Here is a 19018-nt window from a genome sequence, read left to right as displayed (position 1 = left end):
GTAATTTGCTAAATGTGCTTAATTTTGTTCTGGATGGAAAATAATACAAGAGATTAACAATACAAGATTACAATACAAGAGATTAACAACACAGAATGACCATTCAATTGCCTACATTTATTTAGTATTTAAAAAAAAAAAAAAAAAATTAAATCAGCATGACATTGTAACTATTTATCAAAATAGCAAGTGTTCAGTTGATCAATTCCTATTCTTTTTCATTAAGTATTTGTAGTGATTGATGACTATTCTGTTGGATCTTGATTTTCCTTGGATATAGAGCTATTTGCTGTTTTTGAGTTTTCTCTGTATATATGTATCCTATCATTTGATTGTTTCCTTTTGTCTCAAATGAACAGAAGACACTAAAGGATAAAACCCGCATTAGCCAAACTGAACTACAAACTACTTCCAATCTGCAAAGGAGATGTGGCTTCTCAGCCCTGGATTAATGTTTTAACCAACTGAATACATTTTCCAAATGATCCATCTATCTCATAGTATGACTCAGACACTTTGCAGTCCAAGTGTCTATAACCCATACATGTGTTACCCAATAAAGCTAACTGATATAGGCTATTATAAATTATTTCATGTGATGCCAAACAAAAATTCCCAATTAAGCAGCAAGATAGTTGTGGTCATTTGTCCAGATAATTAATCATCAAAAGATGTATTGTTTCTTCATAGCTACCCACAGATTACTGGTGCACTTGAATCTAGGAAACTTTCAACCCCTTAGTTGGGAACAATATGAATTAATGAGATAAACAGAAGGGATGTGTTACATTAATTTATATGAATCAAAAAGCCTTTTAAAGAGGCTATTGGGGCTAATTTGGCCCTTTGGTTTATTTAGAAACATAAACAGCTCTTGGAAACTTTTATAAGCGTACCTCTTCCCCAACATTAATAAGTGGGGTAAGGGTGGGGCATCTAATCCTTTATGGTGTCTTGTGTAAGTTTTATTTTGTAACTTGGCCCTTTTTGAAAATATCAAAAAAAAAAAAAAAAAATGTATGCAATATGCTTAGGTGATTTGGAAATCCGCAACTTATGTTTTGGTGGCAATGATAAACAGCAGAGAAACCAAGAATCTACACAGAATTACAGTAGCTCATGGTCGAAGTAACATTTTTATTAGAATTCTGGACTTGTTAATATAGACAACACAACAAACCTAAGCATCACAATTGCTCAGTTTAATATACCACTGTTAGATTTCATAATGTTTCTCTTCTTCAGGCTGTTTGTTGGGGTCACCGCCTCTTTCGAGATGTAGGTTATTATAGGGATACTGTTTGGGAGCCTGTAAAAGAAAAACATTTTTAATTCTTAGCATGTTAATACATTTGCAAATTTAAATAAGTATATGTATGAAACACCAGTTGTTTAGATTCACCGTAAATCATTTTTTGTTTCAGTCAAAAGTTTAAGGCACCCTGTGGTCTAAATAAGCTCTCAGAATAATTTGTATCCTTCAAGTAATATACATCTGGTACACCATTAACCAGCCCCCTGAAACACTATTCCCCTAGTGGTATTACTAGTAAAAAATACTACATTTGCTCTTTACTGGTATTTCTTACTGATGTATTTCTTATGCCTATTAGCAGATGCCAAGTAAATGTAAACAGAAGAACATAGTTAGGATAACATTTTAATGCTCATACTTTAAAAGTGCCATTCCGTACCAACCCTACTGTCTTAATTGTAAAGAAATCATAATTGTAGCACAGCTCTCTCAATATTAGTTTTTGAGTTTTTAATTTTGTACACTAATATTTTCCCTCTGGATTAAAATGAACAGTAAATGTATGCAATAACAAATCTTCATTTTAAGAAACAGTGATCTAAATATTTTTATTTTAAAAAAGGAACACATTCTGATGCTCAAGGAAACAGTTGGAAAATGAGCCTAAACTGTGTCCTTAAGAATATAATTTCCTTTCAAACTTACCACAGGCTGGTAGGCTGGGAATGTTTCCCCAAGCCAAAACATTAAGAGCATAACACCAACAAATCCAAACAAGTGTTTGCACATTGTATTCCAAGGGACCGGGCTGGGAGATGTATCCACTCGGTTCCTGATGAACATGTCGAAATCCCAGTGCATCTAGGAGGATAACCAACATAATTGTGTTTCCCATAGTAAATGTTCTTTTTTCAAGTTACCACATGAGTCTACACTAAAACCATAAACCTTCAAGTCATTGTAAATGTAAAAAAAAAAAAATCTAAAAATAATATATATTTAACCTATATATATGCGTGTGGGTGTGTGTGTGTGTGAGACACATTCATTAGGTAGCCAGTAATACAAACAGAAATATATAAGGGTTGAAACTCTTAAGATGCCATGCGGTGAAATAATAGAAGATGCTATTTCATACCGGCTCTCCCCAGTTCTTCCTCAGGTCTGGGTGGTCCCAGGAATACCAGGGGTCTCTCTCATGTTGTGACTTAGCTGGAAGCATTGGGTAGTCACCATAACTGTAGAATAATAAGATTAACTATTTACTGTGGTTCATGATATAATTACAAGTACTGCTTTCCAACAAATATCAGGCAATACCAACACAGCATGTGGCAGCTCCTCCATCTAGGGGGTCATGGTGCCTGGTGTAAGTGGGTAAAGCCTTTCCAATATATACCTTAAACCTGTACTACGTATAGTAATGACAATAGAGAGGCAGCAGCTGGACAAAATCATTATTTTCTAAAGTAGTAGTCCTTCAGTTGAATAGTTACAATGTTCCATTACTAGCATCCCACAGCTCCATCTTTACAACATGTTTTAAATGGTTCTGGAAAGAACATACCCCCTTCCCTCATCAGGGTATGGTTCGTAGTCCTCCACCCTCATATTATACTTCTTGGCAGCAGCTGCTCTTTCTTCAGGTGTCTTTGGATAAGGTCCTGGTAGCATATCCTTAGAAATTCCAGAGGCTGTAAAAGTTAAGATGACACAATACAGATGGTGTTTATTTTCTTGTACCAGGAATTGGACAGCCAGATTAACACAAATAATAAACCACACGTTTATAATACGAGACTGTTTACATAATGTCTATCTCCGTCTCGTACTTCTTCAAATGGAATTTTTATTTTTTCTTAATAGTTCTTTTTCAGCAGGATTAGTTTGGTAAAACATATATTGTTAAAATGAATTAGGTTTTTGTTACTGTTAAACGTCCCAAGGTTACTGCTTGGCAGATAGTAAGTTATTGGGTTTCTATACGTTTGTACAGCAAAACGTAGTAACATTCTAACATAAATAAATGATGTGACTGCAATTAAAAAACTGACCTGCCCTAGTCCCCAACATAAAGACTGTTACCCCCGTCCCTTTCCCCTTGGAAAGAGCCCTAACCCATCGACCACCAAGCGCAGCCATATTGACTCTTCTCTCACAGCGACAGCCGGGTACGAAATGCGCAATACGCGTGCGCCAATGCCGTGGTGCGTAAAGCGCAGATGGTTCAAACACATTTCTGATGTTAAATGATTGTATTTAGACTGAGGGCAGCGCAGTACAATATAATATCTATGTCATGGTTTTGCTGTCCTTAGGAGTTTTTTATTTTTTATTTTTATACTATAGTATATTAAGTGGTATTCTGACGCGTACAGTCAAACATTCACAAATACACTAAGCTATTTTTGAACCTAAGGGCATTCACAATAATAATTAAAAAAGCAAAGCGTGTACCATCAATACAAAATTAGAAATAAAAAGGGGTTTATTTACAAACTAGGTAAGCCTAACATAGACACCTTTGCAATGTGTATGTTATTACATGCAATTATTCCGTCGCAACTCTTGGTGTCACTATACTGTTACTAACTTGTGTTGCCCGACAACTCTGTTGTGCGTTTTCTTTAAACTTGTAGGTGCTCTCTCGTCAGTTGGGTTTTGTGTGTTTACAGTGTTGGGTTGTCATTTATTGGCACTGCAGCGGTTGTAACGTGTTCTGTACTATCAGACAGAAATAGCTATTGGTATGTTTTACATAACTGTAACGTAACATCAGTGTCAAAAAACCCCCAAAACAAACAACAACAACAACACCCACTTGCCAGATTATAGAAACGGTCTCAGTTTAACAGAATCATACCGTGTGCATGCATTTGCAGCAGCAACTGCGATGGCTGAAGGAGAACCATCGTGTACCGAGGAGGGCACCGAATTTTCAGAGTTCCGGTGTCCGGGTTGGAGCGAGTCTCAGCTCCGCAAGTACACTTTCCAGACCCGGCCAATACCCAGGCTCTCCCATACCGACCCCAGGGCTGAGATGCTTATAGACAATGAGGTATGTACGTGTACTGTTTTGGAAGTATGGTTTGTGCTACTCGTTGTTATGTTTAACACAATAACTATGTTGTGACTGCATGTCTAGAAAACATTTGTCATTAATGAAAGCATATACCGTTTTTCAGTGTCCTGCTATTTACTTAATACAATATAAACTCTTTAGGCTTGTTTACGGAGTTTCGCTATACTGTACCACACATGAGTAGCCTACATTTTGATGCATAGCGTGCTGTATGGATGTATTTAACTGTGATTGAAAAGTTTGTTGTTCCTAATCCACAGTAATATTTAACGGGAGTTGATAGTCGTTCACTATTTTGAATACATTTTTAAAGACCTGTTATTGATCAGTATTTAGACATCTGAATTTAGACAAGGCGAATTATGTAGTTCCCTTCAACGTCTAGAGGTTTGGGCAATGCATTAAAACTACCAGCCTTTTAACTGAAAAGGAACACTTTATATTGGCTTATATTCCTTAGTAAGGGAAATAAGAGACTCATTGCATATCTGGTTGATCCATTCCAGGTTTTGCTACGATTTTTATTTATTTATTTATTTATTTATTTATTTATTTATTTTATATAACCACGTTATACTAGACAGGTGTCTTATTATTCTCAAAGGAAAACCTGGAAAGGATTAGACTACAGTTCAATGGTATTCTTCCTGCGTGTTTTTTTTTTTTTTTTATATAAATCCTATCAAGTCACTGTGGCCTGGCAGATGAAGAATATACTTCTCACAAGCGATTGACAAATGTATTTGAGCCTTGTGGGCCAAATGAGCCACCTTGTCACGAGCTGACTGTTCTTCATTTCCAGGTGCTTCCTGTCATGTATTCGATTGGAATTGTAGTTTGGATAAATACAATTAATCATGTCGTTTTTTTTTTTTTTTCATGTTCACTCAAGGTGTTAGATTTGTGCGAGTTAGGTGAGGGGATGTGTGATAAATGGGAGCAGTTAAATGTAGTGCCAGACAGGTGAAAAACACAGGTAGCAGACATCTTTATCTTTGTATACATCATCCAGACAGGAATTCAGGTATTCATAACATTGCTTGGCACACCAAGGGTCTGGTAAATAGTGGTGATATTTAAAATGGCTGCTGTTTAGATTAATTTAATACATTCCAGTGGTACTGGATTGCAATGCTAGAGCCACTGTTCAGTTCTGTTTATTTCATGTAAGTTTGCTTCATTCTTTCATAGTTTAACCTTCTTTGCGCTCAAATACACCAGAAGCAGCAGGACAGTTTAGGATGCCACTGCTCAGGAAAACAAAAAACAAAAAACAAAAAAAACAAACAAAACAAACAATATATATATATATATATATATATATATATATATATATATATATATATATATATATATATATATATATTTAAATACCATTATACACAGCTGTGTATAATGGTGTGTAAATATAAAAATACACACAATTATTGTTTTGAGATTAAGTGTTTATTAGGGGCGCTCCCCTAAATTCCTTGTTTAGAAAGATACAGGATTCATGCTTGTGACAGAGTGCCGTCTGCCGTGTGGGTGCATGCATTCGCTGCAGAGTGACAGACAGGAGATCGAGATGGAGGTTGAAGCTGATATGCCCTTTGGGAGAACAGGATTTATTTACATATCAAGTCAACACACTGAACAGCTCATGTGACACTACAAGCAACGGAGCACATACAACACAGTGTACGAAAACTTTGGTAGGATCTACAATATCTGAACTAATCTTCTCTGTTCAATAATAAACTAACGTTGATGAAGAGATTGATCATGGCGGATAAACGGTTAGGGCGGGTATGTGAGGGACAGATACCCGAGGGATTACTGTATTTTATTTGATGATTCAACTATTGAAAGCTACTGAACTACTGTACTATGAACTATAAATGATAGAAAATGTAAAATTTTTAGACATGCACTTCTTCCCCAAAATAATTACTGGAGACAACACACCCTTCACCCACACAACTGTTTGTTGTCTTTGGTGCTGTACAGCTATGGCCAAAAGTTTTGCACCATGCACCTAACATTTTAGGATTGAGAGATTAATTTATAAAAAACAAAAAAAACTATTAACATAATTTAGATCTTTTATTTAACATAATGGAATCAAAGAAACTACAAAATGATATTGCAAAAGTCAACCGGAAGCCATAATAGTAGTACATTATTTCATGTTAGATTTCGAAATGTCACATTTTTCAATTTTTCTCAGTTTTTTGTAAGGTATATGGGAAAACTACAAAGCGGTATGTAATTCAATATACCTCATTTGAATTTATGAAGCAAAATTAGTTAACTCTATGGGGTGATGCAAAACTTAAGAGCTGATTTTTTTAGCATGAATTTAAACATCCTGATGAAATATATAATAATACAAATTGTTCAGAGGCTGTAAATGCTGAAAAGCCTCTGCTTTAATAGAAATGTGACATTATTATTATTATTATTATTATTATTATTAATAATAATAATAATAATAATAATAATAATAATAATAATAATAATAAAAACATTCCTACAATATGTCTTTACTATTTTCTTTTGCTGATTAAAATAGACAACACAATAGTTGTTTGTTAAAGTCTTTTGGGATTTTATATTGAAAATGAAATGTAATCAGAAAGTTATTCCATTAAATATATTTGAATTCCCATATTGTATTTAGATAATGGGACGTAATTTAATGCACTTTAATTTGCACTTATCTGCTCCCTACTTTAGTGCATTTAATCCTGCACTTAACCCAATGTGTAGTACTTTGTATTTCACTTGCCCTGATGTGTCTATCAGCACTTAACTTCTCTTGAACTGCCCCGATATCAAATTGTACTTTGTTTTGTATTTACTCTTATTAGGACTTAAGTCGCTGTGTTTTGTGTCTTGTATCTTGCTATTAATTGTACTGTAATTATTGATATGTGTTGTGTTTTTTGTTTTTTTTTTACAACTGTAATTCTCCGTCGGTAAGGGCGTCTGCTAAGAAATCAAATAATATTAGTTGGCGTTTAACAGCAAATACCACGGTCGATTAGTACTGCTATTGCCACAACAGCTACTGCAGTAGTGTTTTTGGAAATAATATGGGCTTAGCTGGAAGGCATAACATCATCATCATTTTTGTATTATTATTTTTCTGTGCATTCTGTTTGTACTGTTTGTGTGGAGGGTAGCATACAGAAATACTTCATTCTGCATTTGCATTGCACTCTGGGCTGCAGTAGTTGAACTAGTCACGTTAATTACGAGAAAACAATAGCTTATTCATTGCTCCAATTTTAATATTTCTTTTTGTACTAGCGCGTATGTGACTCGAGTGACTTGGGGTCTATAAACCACACAGGTGGTGTAGCAGTTGTTTTTATTGTTTTGTATTCCTGTACATTTATAGGTCTTCTACAGCAATTGCAACAGTATTGTGGTATTTGCGTTATAGGTATATGTGGTGTGCAGTGATATATATATATATATATATATATATATATATATATATATATATATATATATATATATATATATATATATATAAACCTGGCGCAGACATACTTTGTTTTTATGTATTTTGTTTCCGCTTGCGTTGCGGTTTCGGTGTGAATTTGTAAAGCGAGTGCAGACCCACGTGGTCTGAAGAGTACGCTGCCTCAGTCACGTAGCACAAGCCCTATACTTGGCTCAAATGTGCAGTACATGACTTCAAAAAATAAACAGCCATCATCGTTAGTGTTATTTTAGATACTCTGATTGGAGCATTAACGCTCGTTATATATATATATATATAAATTAAAATGTAAAATTAAAAAAAGTATTTCTTAAGGCCCCAGTTGTAGCATTCAAAAGAGAAGCTAATTTAGGTGATATTTTAGTTCACAGTAAACATAAAAGAATAATTGTCAAAATAGGTTCTACGAACATGTGCACTAGTAGATGTAAAGTGTGTAAATACATAGACAAAAGTAAAAATATAATTAAACATAAGAACACCACATATCCACTAAAAACTAATACCTACTGTAAAAATAGCAATGTTGTTTATGGAATAGCCTGTGAAAAATGTGATGAAATCAAATATGTTGGAGAGACTGGAACTACTTTATATAAAAGAATTCAGAACCACCTTTCATTAATTAGAAATAAAAAAATGAATGAACCAATAGTACAGCACTTCACCAGTCAGGGACATGACATAAATGATGTAAAGTTTGTAGTATTAGAACAGCTCAAATTAGACAATGCGACATATAGAAGAATAAAAGAAAGTAAATGGATAAATAGACTGAACACGATTATGCCAGCGGGACTCAACAGAAAAGAATGAACTAATTAACTTCAATAAATATATAACATTTAAATAAATAAACAATATTCATTCAAAAGTTGTGCATACTGATGCGCTGAGGAGGCCAAATCTAGACTGATCCTCAGAGCCAGCATTGCATGATATAATAAAAATATAAGTTTATGTAAAGTGGTGTTAATTAGAATTAATACAGATTCAAAGATAGAAGTAAAAATGATGTCACAATATATAGAACACCATTACATCATGTAAGAATAAATCATGGATTTGAATGTAAACAATAACAAGTAGTTGTCATGCCGTCAAAAACCTATAAATACCTCCAATGTTTTGATTCAAACACAGGCTCCCTTGAGAAAGATATGTACAACATATCGAAACGTTGGGCAGCTGGCTCTTTGAGCTAATATATATATATATATATATATATATATATATATATATATATATATATATATATATCTATATATATCTATATATATATATCTATATAGATATATATATATATATATATATTTATAGATATAGATATAGATACAGATATCTCTATCTATTTATCTATATCTCGATATATATAGATAGAGAGAGAGATAAATAACCAACTATTGTTTGTTTTTGCCTGGTGATTTGTGAGTCATACACCTCATGTATCCTACATTCTGCTGTGTTACCTGTCTGAATGAGCTTTAATATGAATAAACCTTTTAGATTCTGAATTGAAAAATAGCTACTTCAGTTTACCTTCCTCAGCCTTTCCCATGTGTGTTCTATTAGAATACCAGTAATACATTTGGGAAAGTAAAGGGTGATTACATATATAAAAAAGGGTAATTTTAATTTAAAAGTTAATTTGAAAGCAGTATAGCCAATTTTGTTAGCTGCCTTTTAACATATACAAATAGTGTATCATTCTTCATTTGCAGTGGATTTAAGAGGATTAAGTTATGAGCAGGCAAATGGGCTTAACGTTTAAAATTCATTTTCTCATTCTAGGAACCGGTTGTGTTAACAGACACCAACCTCGTCTATCCAGCACTCAAATGGGACACAGACTTCTTGCAAGAAAGCATAGGAGATGGAGACTTTTCAGTGTACATTGCCCAAACTCACAAGTTCTTGTACTACGATGAAAAAAAAATGGCAAACGTTGAAAACTTTACACCAAAGTCAAGGCGAGTGGAAATGAAATTCAGTGAATTTGTGGACAAGATGCATGAGACTGAAGAAACTGGTGGAGAGGAAAGGTACAAATATCAAGATTTGGTGGCGACTTGCAGTAGAACAGCAGGTGTTAAATTGGATAAAACATGGAAGTGAAATTAAGTGTACAAGTGTCTTAGAAAAAAAAAAATATTGCTATATTTTAAGAATTATAGTCTGTGATTACTGACTTCCAGTACTTTGAAATAAATGTGTATTTCATGATATAGCTATAATATGCCTACAATATGGGAAGATATTGCCTGTTTGTTTCATTCACTCCATTTGCATATTAAACCTAGGCTGTTGTCCGTGATGGTGTTCAAGGCTTATAAGATCCTCAGTCGTCTTCCTTGACCAGTGTGCTGCATTTGAGACTGAATCCACTGCCAATTTGACCCAGTTGTAGGTCCACAATTCCACAAGGCACTTTAGGCATCTTCTAGTATCTATCCCACTCCAGGCTGCAGATTGGTGTTAGATTGGTGTTTTGCAGAATATTTGAATTCATCTGTGTGGGAGAAAAGAAAGTTTTTGCAGCTGCTTTTAACATGCATTTCATTATGATAGTATGGTTTGGATCATAGGACACTACAGAGGTTTGGATTAGCCAGTCTACTGTATATTAATAAATTACTTAGCCACTGGTTAACTTGCCTTTCCATGAGCTGATAAATAATAGAATGTGCTGTAAACCAGTACCGGTGTCCTGGGGAATAAGTAGACCGGGGAAAAAGTGGATCGCCGTCTAGAATTTAAAGGGGAGGTTCCATTGTTTCTAAGGTTTACACCTACTAGTACTGCATCTGGGGAATTAGTAGATTGCGCCCAGGGAATAAGTTGATCGGATATATTAACTAAAAATAAATAATTTAAAATTTACTTTGTGTCATTTATATGTCTGTCTGTTTAACAAACGTTATAGCAGCTCGAGATGTTTTTGTTATATATTTAACGTGTAAGCAGTACTGTAAGGATAGGTATGCGAGCGATTAGCAAAAAGTTAAAGCACGATTTTCAGTCATTGACAAAATTGAACTCCATGCTGCGGTTACTAACTTAGGCCACGATGCACAGCAATCACTGATACACTTGTATTATTATTATTTATTATGCGTTTTGTTCTTTCATTTATATTTACAGGCAGCACTCATTTTTATTTTCAAACCCAGGTGCATAGGCTACATGACAAAACTCCTGTTCCTATTCAAAAATAAAAATATGTTTACTGATTTAGCTATCATGTTTGTGTGATGTCCCCCCTATTACCATACGATCTGGCAAATAAAATGACCAGATAGAAAATGTTGATTCATGTAGTTAACCTCCCCTTTAATCAATCGCAATCCACTTTTTCCCCGGTCTAATAATTCCTTATGACACCGGTATACAAATCAAGATGAATTTATTACCTATTGTCTGTGTTATCGCTCTTAGTGGGCTTTGTATTAAACTAAAGGAAACTCTAGGACACCTCAATTTGATATAATTTGATTTGCTACAGCACTGATTAGACTAAAAGTGTGGATGGAGTATGGAATTCAAAAAATTTTTAAACAACCAGACCGGATTGGCTTGCTACTCCAAAAATTAAAGTTCAAAGTTATCACAGAGGAAATCTAGAATTAAGGAATCCACTATTAGACTAAGCAGAGGGCTAGATGGGTTTATCTTGTATTCATTTTAACCTGCAGCAGTGTGATCTTCCCATCTCTTCATCCTTTTATGCGTACAGACAAAAAAAAAAAAAAACTTTTTAACTGTAAGTTGAGAGCCATAGTTCGGGTGTTTGTGGATCTGTGGAATGTGTTGAGGTGTATGAAATTCACAGATCACACATCCCATATTCTCTCTCTCTCTCTTTGCCAGTTTTCTTTTTGGAAACTAAAAATGAAAGTAAAGTTTTTGTTAAATTGTCATTGTCTTGGTGTTGCTGCTGCAAAAAAGCAATTGTTTAATAGGCCACATCCTTGTCATAATTAAATGACTATACAGCAATTGGTACAATACATTTATAAAGTAAAAGCAATTGTTTAATAGGCCACATCCCACATACTTAAATGACTATACAGCAATCGGTACAATACATTTATAAAGTAAACCATTGTGCGGACAGCTTATCAATTTCAACACGTCCTCCTACTGTACATCTTCTTCTACAAATATTTTCTTGCTCAGTTGGCCTACCTCATTTATTAGTTTCTTTAAGATTAGTTAAATTAAGAGCAGCCAAAAAAGTTTCAGTCCAATCCAGACCTTTACACAATTTGTATAGATCAGAATTTTTTTTTTTTTTTTAAGTTGTTGATTCAATTTTTAAAAAGAATATGAATAACTGACTTTCCAATAATTTCAGGTTATATTTGCAGCAAACACTGAACGACACAGTAGGGCGGAAAATTGTGGTGGATTTTCTGGGATTTAACTGGAAATGGATTAACAAACAGCAAGCCAAACGGAACTGGGGGCCGCTGACATCCAACCTGCTTCTCATTGGCATGGAAGGTACTGGGTCGATTCCATTATGGTGCTAAGCTTGCGGGTTTGCTTGGCATAGCAGAAAAGTACACTTCGCCAAGAAACACTCCAAGTTATCTGGACAATTTGTTATTCACAGTAAGATCTAGTTGGGATTAGAGCAATTCAACAACAGGGCAGAGGTATTTCCACACAATTCAGAAACAAACTCACTAAATAAATTACTTTTTTTTTCTTTCTTTTTTTTAAATGTTATTTTTAAGGAGCACTACATTTAGCTGTTTTATTGATATTAATAATCATTTGTTTTTATTTTGGGTAGTTCTTATGTTAATACAAATGCTTTCCTAACTTTTTGTAAATTGTGTTTTTGATAATTTAATTTGATTTATTGCATTTTTCTCGCAGGGAATGTGACCCCAGCACACTATGATGAACAACAGAACTTTTTTGCTCAAATAAAAGGTTACAAACGATGTATACTCTTTCCACCAGATCAGTTTGAATGTCTCTATCCATTCCCAGTGCATCATCCATGTGATCGACAAAGTCAGGTGAGGGGCGGATCTCAGTTTGGTAGTTGCTGGAAATTGATGTTTCTACACTGACTGGACATAAATCATGGAATGTAATTAAAATGAAAGAAATACTCTAGTCTGTAATGTATGAGAATGTATTTGGTAATGTGATCTAAATCATGGTAAAGCAGAAGGATCTCATCTCGACATATCAGAGCAGTTTCTGAGTGTTCCTGGAATTGCAACATATGCATAAAACCAAGACTGTGTGGTCACAAGTGGGTTGAATCTAGCCCATATGCTACCGTAACAAAGTGACAACCAAAGGGTGTGTTACAATGCCCCAAATCACAGAAACTTTTAACAATGGACAAGATGCATAGAGCTACTATTAAGGCCACTGTCATTTTTTTGGATAGCCAGCCAGACTTAAGCCCTGAAAGAAAGTCCAGAAGGCATATATGAAAGCTAAAAAACATATTACCAATGGAAAAATATAATGTCTATAGAGTATGACAAGGCCTAAGGACGGTATATATGTTGATATATGTTCCGATTTAACTGGCCTTTTTACTAATCATTGTCATTTTTAGGTTGATTTTGAAAATCCTGACTATGAGAAGTTTCCTAATTTCAAACATGTCGTGGGTTATGAAACAGTGGTGGGTCCAGGAGATGTGCTTTACATCCCGATGTACTGGTAAGGGGCATTTATTAATATTATTTACAAGTCGCCTGGTGTCATCCCCACATCTGCAGTAAAATTACCAAAAGATGTTTTAAGCAAAAACCTGAAATCTTAAGACTGTGCCTGCTGTGCGGCATTGCACTGAACAGCTGATCTTAATTTACCTATCTACCTCTTGAAATTAATATAATTTAAATCCTTTAACTGTATTAACTTGTGAATGGACGTGAATTACAACCCAAGGGCAGCCCAATACCTTCACTATGTACCAGATTTTGTGCCATTATTTGTCTGGGATCTGTATTATGTCATCTCCTTGCAGCCTTAATGACTTACTTCTATTCAATCATTTCCCGAACATAAATTATTGCTAAATTAATGTGTTTTTAGCTTTAAATATTGTTTGACATTTTGTTTTACCTTTAATGTGAGCTCCACCTTGTGGTCAAAAATTGTAATTGTAGATTTTTTTGAAAAAAATTGTTTCATCTGAGTGAAACTAAAACTGGTCTGACAATGGTCATTTTAACACTGTGTCTGTTAGTTATTTTAAATGCTTTGAAACGGTAACATGCCGTAAGGCCTCCTGTTGGTAGCATCTGGTACTGTAGGTATCAGTTGAAACGAGATATTCCCCAAAATACAAAGGACTAGAGTGTTATAAGGCAGTACCACGTGATCAGTCTTGCACTGGAGATAATACTGGCTTAGATGTCAAATCTCCAGAGAGTGTCATTTAATAAATGGATTTAATCCCCCAAAAATTCATTAAGCATCAGTGGGGAACTTACAGATAATAACAGTGTGATGGAAAGGAGCAAATTTAGCTCAGTACGAGGGACAGCAGAGGCTGACAATTAACACTCTTCAGCAAATTAACAGGCTGTGTGTGAAAGGCAGTAATTTACAGCATGTTGCTGCTGCAAAGAGATAAGGAGCTGTTCCAGCATAAGTGGCTTTTACTCTAATGGATCAGGACCCTTACTGATTTAACGTACATGTTACACTCTCAGATTCTTTTTATTGTCATAATTAAACCCCTTTATCCTGGATACAGCTGAAGTTAGTTTATGCCTTGTAAATAAGGAACCATAGAAAGGGAATCAGAAATCCTACAAACAAAATGCAAAGGTCTTCAAGTTCTGTTTTTAAGGTGATTTTCAGAGTTTGTTGTGAATGACGTGGCTAACTCATATCTGTTTATCCTTCGGACCTTGCTAAGAATGTGTTATTACTTTTTGGTTTGCAGTCAGATCATTCATATTCTGTTTTTGCTGTTTTAGGTGGCATCACATTGAATCCTTACTAAATGGAGGCATTACTATCACAGTTAACTTTTGGTACAAGGTAGGACCTTTTGGGCTTTTCTGTGGAAACCTGATCATTAATGGGGGGGGGGGGGGGGGGGGAATCTAAGTATTGTCCGACTAACATGCAGATATTACCCTCAAAGTAAAAAGATCATCTCTTAACTACCTTAGCATTTGGTGTCAGTGACTCAATGGCACCACCTTGTGAGGGGAAAAAAAGCTACCCATGCACCATTCTCTCAACCTAGAAACTGGAGCAATGGATTGTCCTTTTAGAAATAGATTTTGATCAGAAACATTCATGTCCATCGAAGTCCATTTGCTGTACTAAATGTCACTGTCACTGAGAAGTGTTTCATAATTGGAGAGCAAAAAGAATAACTTTGCTAGACCAGTTAAGTGGTCTGCAACAGCAGTATCTCTTCTGCAGGACATATTCGTTATGAAGGGACTTAGTGATCTGCTTCAGCAGAATTGTCAGGAAAGATGGAATCAGACTGCTGGTTATATATATATATATATATATATATATATATATATATATATATATATATATATATATATATAATATGGCACTATTCTGGCAGCTTGATGGGCCTCCAAGTTCATATGAGTTGGTGTAATCAGTTTCTCTAACTCCTCCTCCCCCCCCCACCCCCACCCAGGGAGCACCCACACCAAAGAGGATAGAGTACCCTCTGAAAGCTCATCAAAAGGTGGCTATCATGAGGAATATAGAGAAGATGCTGGGAGAAGCTCTTGGGGAGCCACAAGAGGTATTTATGGCAAATGTTTCAGGATGCTTATTTTTATGACCATCATCATACTTATCTTTTGAAGGTTTTTAAAAACAAATCTTTTTACAAAACCATTTCAACACAAAACAATCAGAAACTTTCAGGCTTTACTTATGGTGGCGTTTCTTTCTTTTCCACAGGTGGGTCCTTTACTAAACATGATGGTCAAAGGGCGGTACGACCAGGCCTTCAGTTAGTGCTTACTGGAGGACACTTTGACAATGTGTAGCTGCTGGAGGGAATGCAGCCAGCAGCACATGTGTGCGCAAACTGTAAGCTAGTTCTGCACGGCCGCACTCAAACACCTACTGTAGGAAAGCTTCTTCCACTTTGCTTTGTCCATCTGCCAGTGATGTTACTGTGGATCCAACCCGTATCTCTATCTACACAGAAACAAAATAGCTGTCATCAAGGAGATTTCATACATGAACATTGATGTGCTCCAGTGTGGAAACTTATAGTTGCCTGGTAACCAATGTTGCTGAACTTGGAATTGGACTGGTGGCCTATGGGATTGTCTCAAAGCAGTTGCTTTGTGCAAAAGCTCAGCTTGTTGTGGGAAATCAATAAGTAAAGTAATACGTTTGTTTTTTATGAAGCATACATTTTAACATAGGTTATCTGATGCATAATTAGCCATACAACATAAAGAACGGTTGTTTCTACATTTGGTTATTGGAGCTGGTGTGACAGAAACCTATTTTCAGGTTCTGTTTTATTCATTAGCTAGGTATACAAGCACTTCAAGCCAAATTAAACACTTGGCAGATGTTGAACCAATTGCCTCAAAGACCAAAAAATAAATCCTGGGTCATGTTGTGGGGAAGAGAACTGTGGTTGTTAGGTTAATGTGATTTAGATACCATACCAAATCCTGTTAGTTTTTATCAGTTTTTCAGACAACATGCTGAAAGTAAATTCTTGCAGAGATTTTTCATCTGTATGTGAATCTGGTTTAATTATTTATTTAGTTTTTTTGAGCCCACAAAAACCTTACAGTGTATATATTTGCTGAGACAGCTTCATTTTGTATTGCAACTTTGTGTATGAGCTAGACTTTCTTTGCTTAGCATTGTTACCCTCACTTACCTGTACTTCTCAACACCCTACTAGCACCAAAGCTTAAATAAGCACTTAAATAATCACTTGTGTACATGATGTAGTTCTGACAACATAGACAACTTTTTTAAAAGTGGACCTGTGTGGGGCTATCAAACTTAGAAACAGTATCCTCTTTTAATGAGAAAAAAGCTTCCAAACCAAATACAGGATAAATATGGTTTAATACAAATTACTGTGCATTTTGTTAGATACTATCAGTTCAGTTATTGGCAGCATTTCCAGTTTAAGGCTGAATTGCATGCAAAACCTCAGTTGGTTTGAACAGCTGTCGGTTATATTCTTCTCTACAGCATGATCTCTATGGGAGGTTTTCCAATCAGTATGTACTATGGTGATCATAGATTTAGAAGTGGTGAACACACCAGCCATAACTCAAATCCACATTTCAAGCACTTGCCAGTTGGATTGGTATATAACACTGGGCATGAGAGTAGTGTCTGTTCTGTCAACTTCTCGACCTCTCTCCTCTGCATGTATGACTGATTAGATTGACAGCCCTGCATGTTGGAAGTGTCCACAAAGAAGTGATTGCAAGATAATAACAGTGAGCTTCCCAGGCTTCCCAGGCTTAACAATCCCAGGATTGTTAATTTCCCATTAGAAATTAGTTGACTGCCTAATAGATGCAATTGAAAATTAATACAAAGTCACAATTGATATAAGCTCATTTGTATTGAATTGAGTCTTTTTGATCAATTTCATATACAATAATTGTCATAACGAGGCTATATGATTTAAAAATAGTGAATGTATAATAAGTCTGGTGTTCGGTAGACTGCTGGGGCTGGCTGGGGAAGGTTTGAGAAAATATTCCAATATGTTTGAGTTAAACCAAGGTATGGGAATTGTACATATTTTATTTACATGTGTAACTGTGTCAAATACAGTATTTGAGGAGTTAACAAAACAGCATTTGCGTGTTCAAAGATTGAAAGAACATACTGCTAACTTTTGTTTGTTTATTTTTCATATCTAAGATGTGTACAATTGCTGATTAATAAATCTTTGATTTATTTTTTTTGTTACTTAGTGTTTTTGTAACTTTGATACCCTGTCATAATGCATATTGCTAATGACCTGACGAGAGATGATAGTTGATTTTTAATAAAAACTCTGCTCTGTTGTTTCTTAGTCACTATATAGGATCACTTGAAATATGATGTGAATGTGAGTATTAAAGTTACAGTTTAGTTTTAAGACTCATGTTTGATATAATTGAAGCCTAGCGAGTTTTCATGTTGTAATTTCAATTTTGAAATCAATCAGAATTAATAATAAAATGTAAAACTTGCAGGATTTGCTTATAAACTCGAGTTTCACAGGCCTATTCAACTGTTAACATTCTATTCTCATTTGTATACTGTATATACATATTAGTCTCTTGTCATCCTTGCAGTGCCCATAAACTGCTTCTATTTGAATGTTTCCATGGCTACCAAAGTAAATTAGCCAATTACAGTCATTGTAATATACTCCCTTTTAAGTGTCTCCAAGCCGAAAGGGAGGTAATTAAACTTACAAGCAAGAAAACAGGATGATGTAAGGGACGCAAAAATAAGAGTCTAACCAAAAATTCATTTAGTACCACTCCATCCCTTAAACAACGACATATTACAGATACCATATTAATTGAAACGCATTTTCTCAGCCTTGCTTTTTAAGGTTGTCCAATGTCAAGAAATCCCATGTCTCCTCTTAATAAAGCAATACAGTAAGACTATTATTATTATTATTATTATTATTATTATTAAAACACCAAAAATGCAATATGGACTTTTCTCTAAAGTGGTTTTGGCAAAAAAAGGACAAGAAAACAAATAATGAAGTGTTTAGGTGTCTGATTGTCAAGTTAATGTTTAGGAAACCTGCCCCATTCTAATTGATTTTTGGTTATGTTGACTCATTTTATCCCTGCATAATGTTTTATACTGCACAAAATTTGACTGGTTTTGCCATTTTAAACTTGTGGAAAAGCATATAGATTCTTTATTTTTTTTATTTCTTTACCCCACATAAACCTGTTTAACAGGAGGTAGGTGGTTGGAAATTTAAACAAACATTTTCATTTAGAATTGTAGTGTGATACACATTTTTAATATCACTATTTGCACATATTTTCACATTTTTTTAAAATGTTGGTCAAACCAAAAAATATCCATCATATCAACAAGTGATTTGATGGACAACGACACCTGTGCCTCCTGCCAGTTCTTTTGTCAATTCAACGCTTGTCTTCTTTCTATTCCTTAATGATATTATCTTCAAGTATTGCTCATC

The 19018-nt window shown here is 34.9% G+C and overlaps 2 protein-coding genes across 6 annotated transcripts; one reads left to right on the top strand and one right to left on the bottom strand.

Moving 5' to 3' along the window:
* Nucleotides 1-1117: 1117 nt before the first annotated feature.
* On the bottom strand, nucleotides 1118-3421 carry LOC117415923 (NADH dehydrogenase [ubiquinone] 1 beta subcomplex subunit 8, mitochondrial-like). The gene is made up of 5 exons (XM_034026861.3): nucleotides 3310-3421; nucleotides 2823-2949; nucleotides 2394-2493; nucleotides 1961-2116; nucleotides 1118-1309 (listed from the first exon to the last, which is right to left on the bottom strand). The coding sequence occupies exons 1-5, from the start codon at nucleotides 3395-3397 to the stop codon at nucleotides 1217-1219; spliced, it is 564 nt and encodes a 187-aa protein (XP_033882752.1). The 5' UTR covers nucleotides 3398-3421; the 3' UTR covers nucleotides 1118-1216.
* Nucleotides 3372-17864, top strand: LOC117415922 (hypoxia-inducible factor 1-alpha inhibitor). Of its 5 annotated transcripts, none has more exons than XM_034026859.3 (9): nucleotides 3372-3426; nucleotides 4138-4313; nucleotides 9622-9872; nucleotides 12185-12333; nucleotides 12715-12860; nucleotides 13418-13524; nucleotides 14796-14859; nucleotides 15488-15598; nucleotides 15760-17864. In XM_034026859.3, the coding sequence occupies exons 2-9, from the start codon at nucleotides 4149-4151 to the stop codon at nucleotides 15814-15816; spliced, it is 1050 nt and encodes a 349-aa protein (XP_033882750.2). In that variant the 5' UTR covers nucleotides 3372-3426; nucleotides 4138-4148; the 3' UTR covers nucleotides 15817-17864. The 5 variants fall into 5 exon arrangements, with proteins under 5 accessions (XP_033882750.2, XP_058882394.1, XP_058882392.1 ...); XM_059026411.1 differs by having other exon boundaries at nucleotides 3406-3462; XM_059026409.1 differs by lacking the exon at nucleotides 3372-3426 and adding an exon at nucleotides 3550-3758.
* Nucleotides 17865-19018: the final 1154 nt, after the last annotated feature.

Source organism: Acipenser ruthenus, chromosome 7, assembly GCF_902713425.1.
Source record: "Acipenser ruthenus chromosome 7, fAciRut3.2 maternal haplotype, whole genome shotgun sequence".
NCBI lineage: Eukaryota > Metazoa > Chordata > Actinopteri > Acipenseriformes > Acipenseridae > Acipenser > Acipenser ruthenus.
The sequence above is the reverse complement of the archived record's forward strand: the minus strand, read 5'-3'. Positions and strand labels throughout refer to the sequence as shown.

What these genes read in the sequence shown, in the direction of transcription:
- LOC117415922 (XM_034026859.3), top strand. Translation starts at nt 4,149, where the DNA reads ATGGCTGAAGGAGAACCATCGTGTACCGAGGAGGGCACCGAATTTTCA. An exon ending in CTTTACATCCCGATGTACTG is followed by an intron (nt 13,525 to 14,795) that starts GTAAGGGGCATT and finishes TTGCTGTTTTAG; the next exon opens with GTGGCATCACATTGAATCCT. An exon ending in CAGTTAACTTTTGGTACAAG is followed by an intron (nt 14,860 to 15,487) that starts GTAGGACCTTTT and finishes ACCCCCACCCAG; the next exon opens with GGAGCACCCACACCAAAGAG.
- LOC117415923 (XM_034026861.3), bottom strand. Translation starts at nt 3,397, where the DNA reads ATGGCTGCGCTTGGTGGTCGATGGGTTAGGGCTCTTTCCAAGGGGAAA. An exon ending in TATGTTGGGGACTAGGGCAG is followed by an intron (nt 2,950 to 3,309) that starts GTCAGTTTTTTA and finishes TAACTTTTACAG; the next exon opens with CCTCTGGAATTTCTAAGGAT. An exon ending in TCCCAGCCTACCAGCCTGTG is followed by an intron (nt 1,310 to 1,960) that starts GTAAGTTTGAAA and finishes TTTCTTTTACAG; the next exon opens with GCTCCCAAACAGTATCCCTA.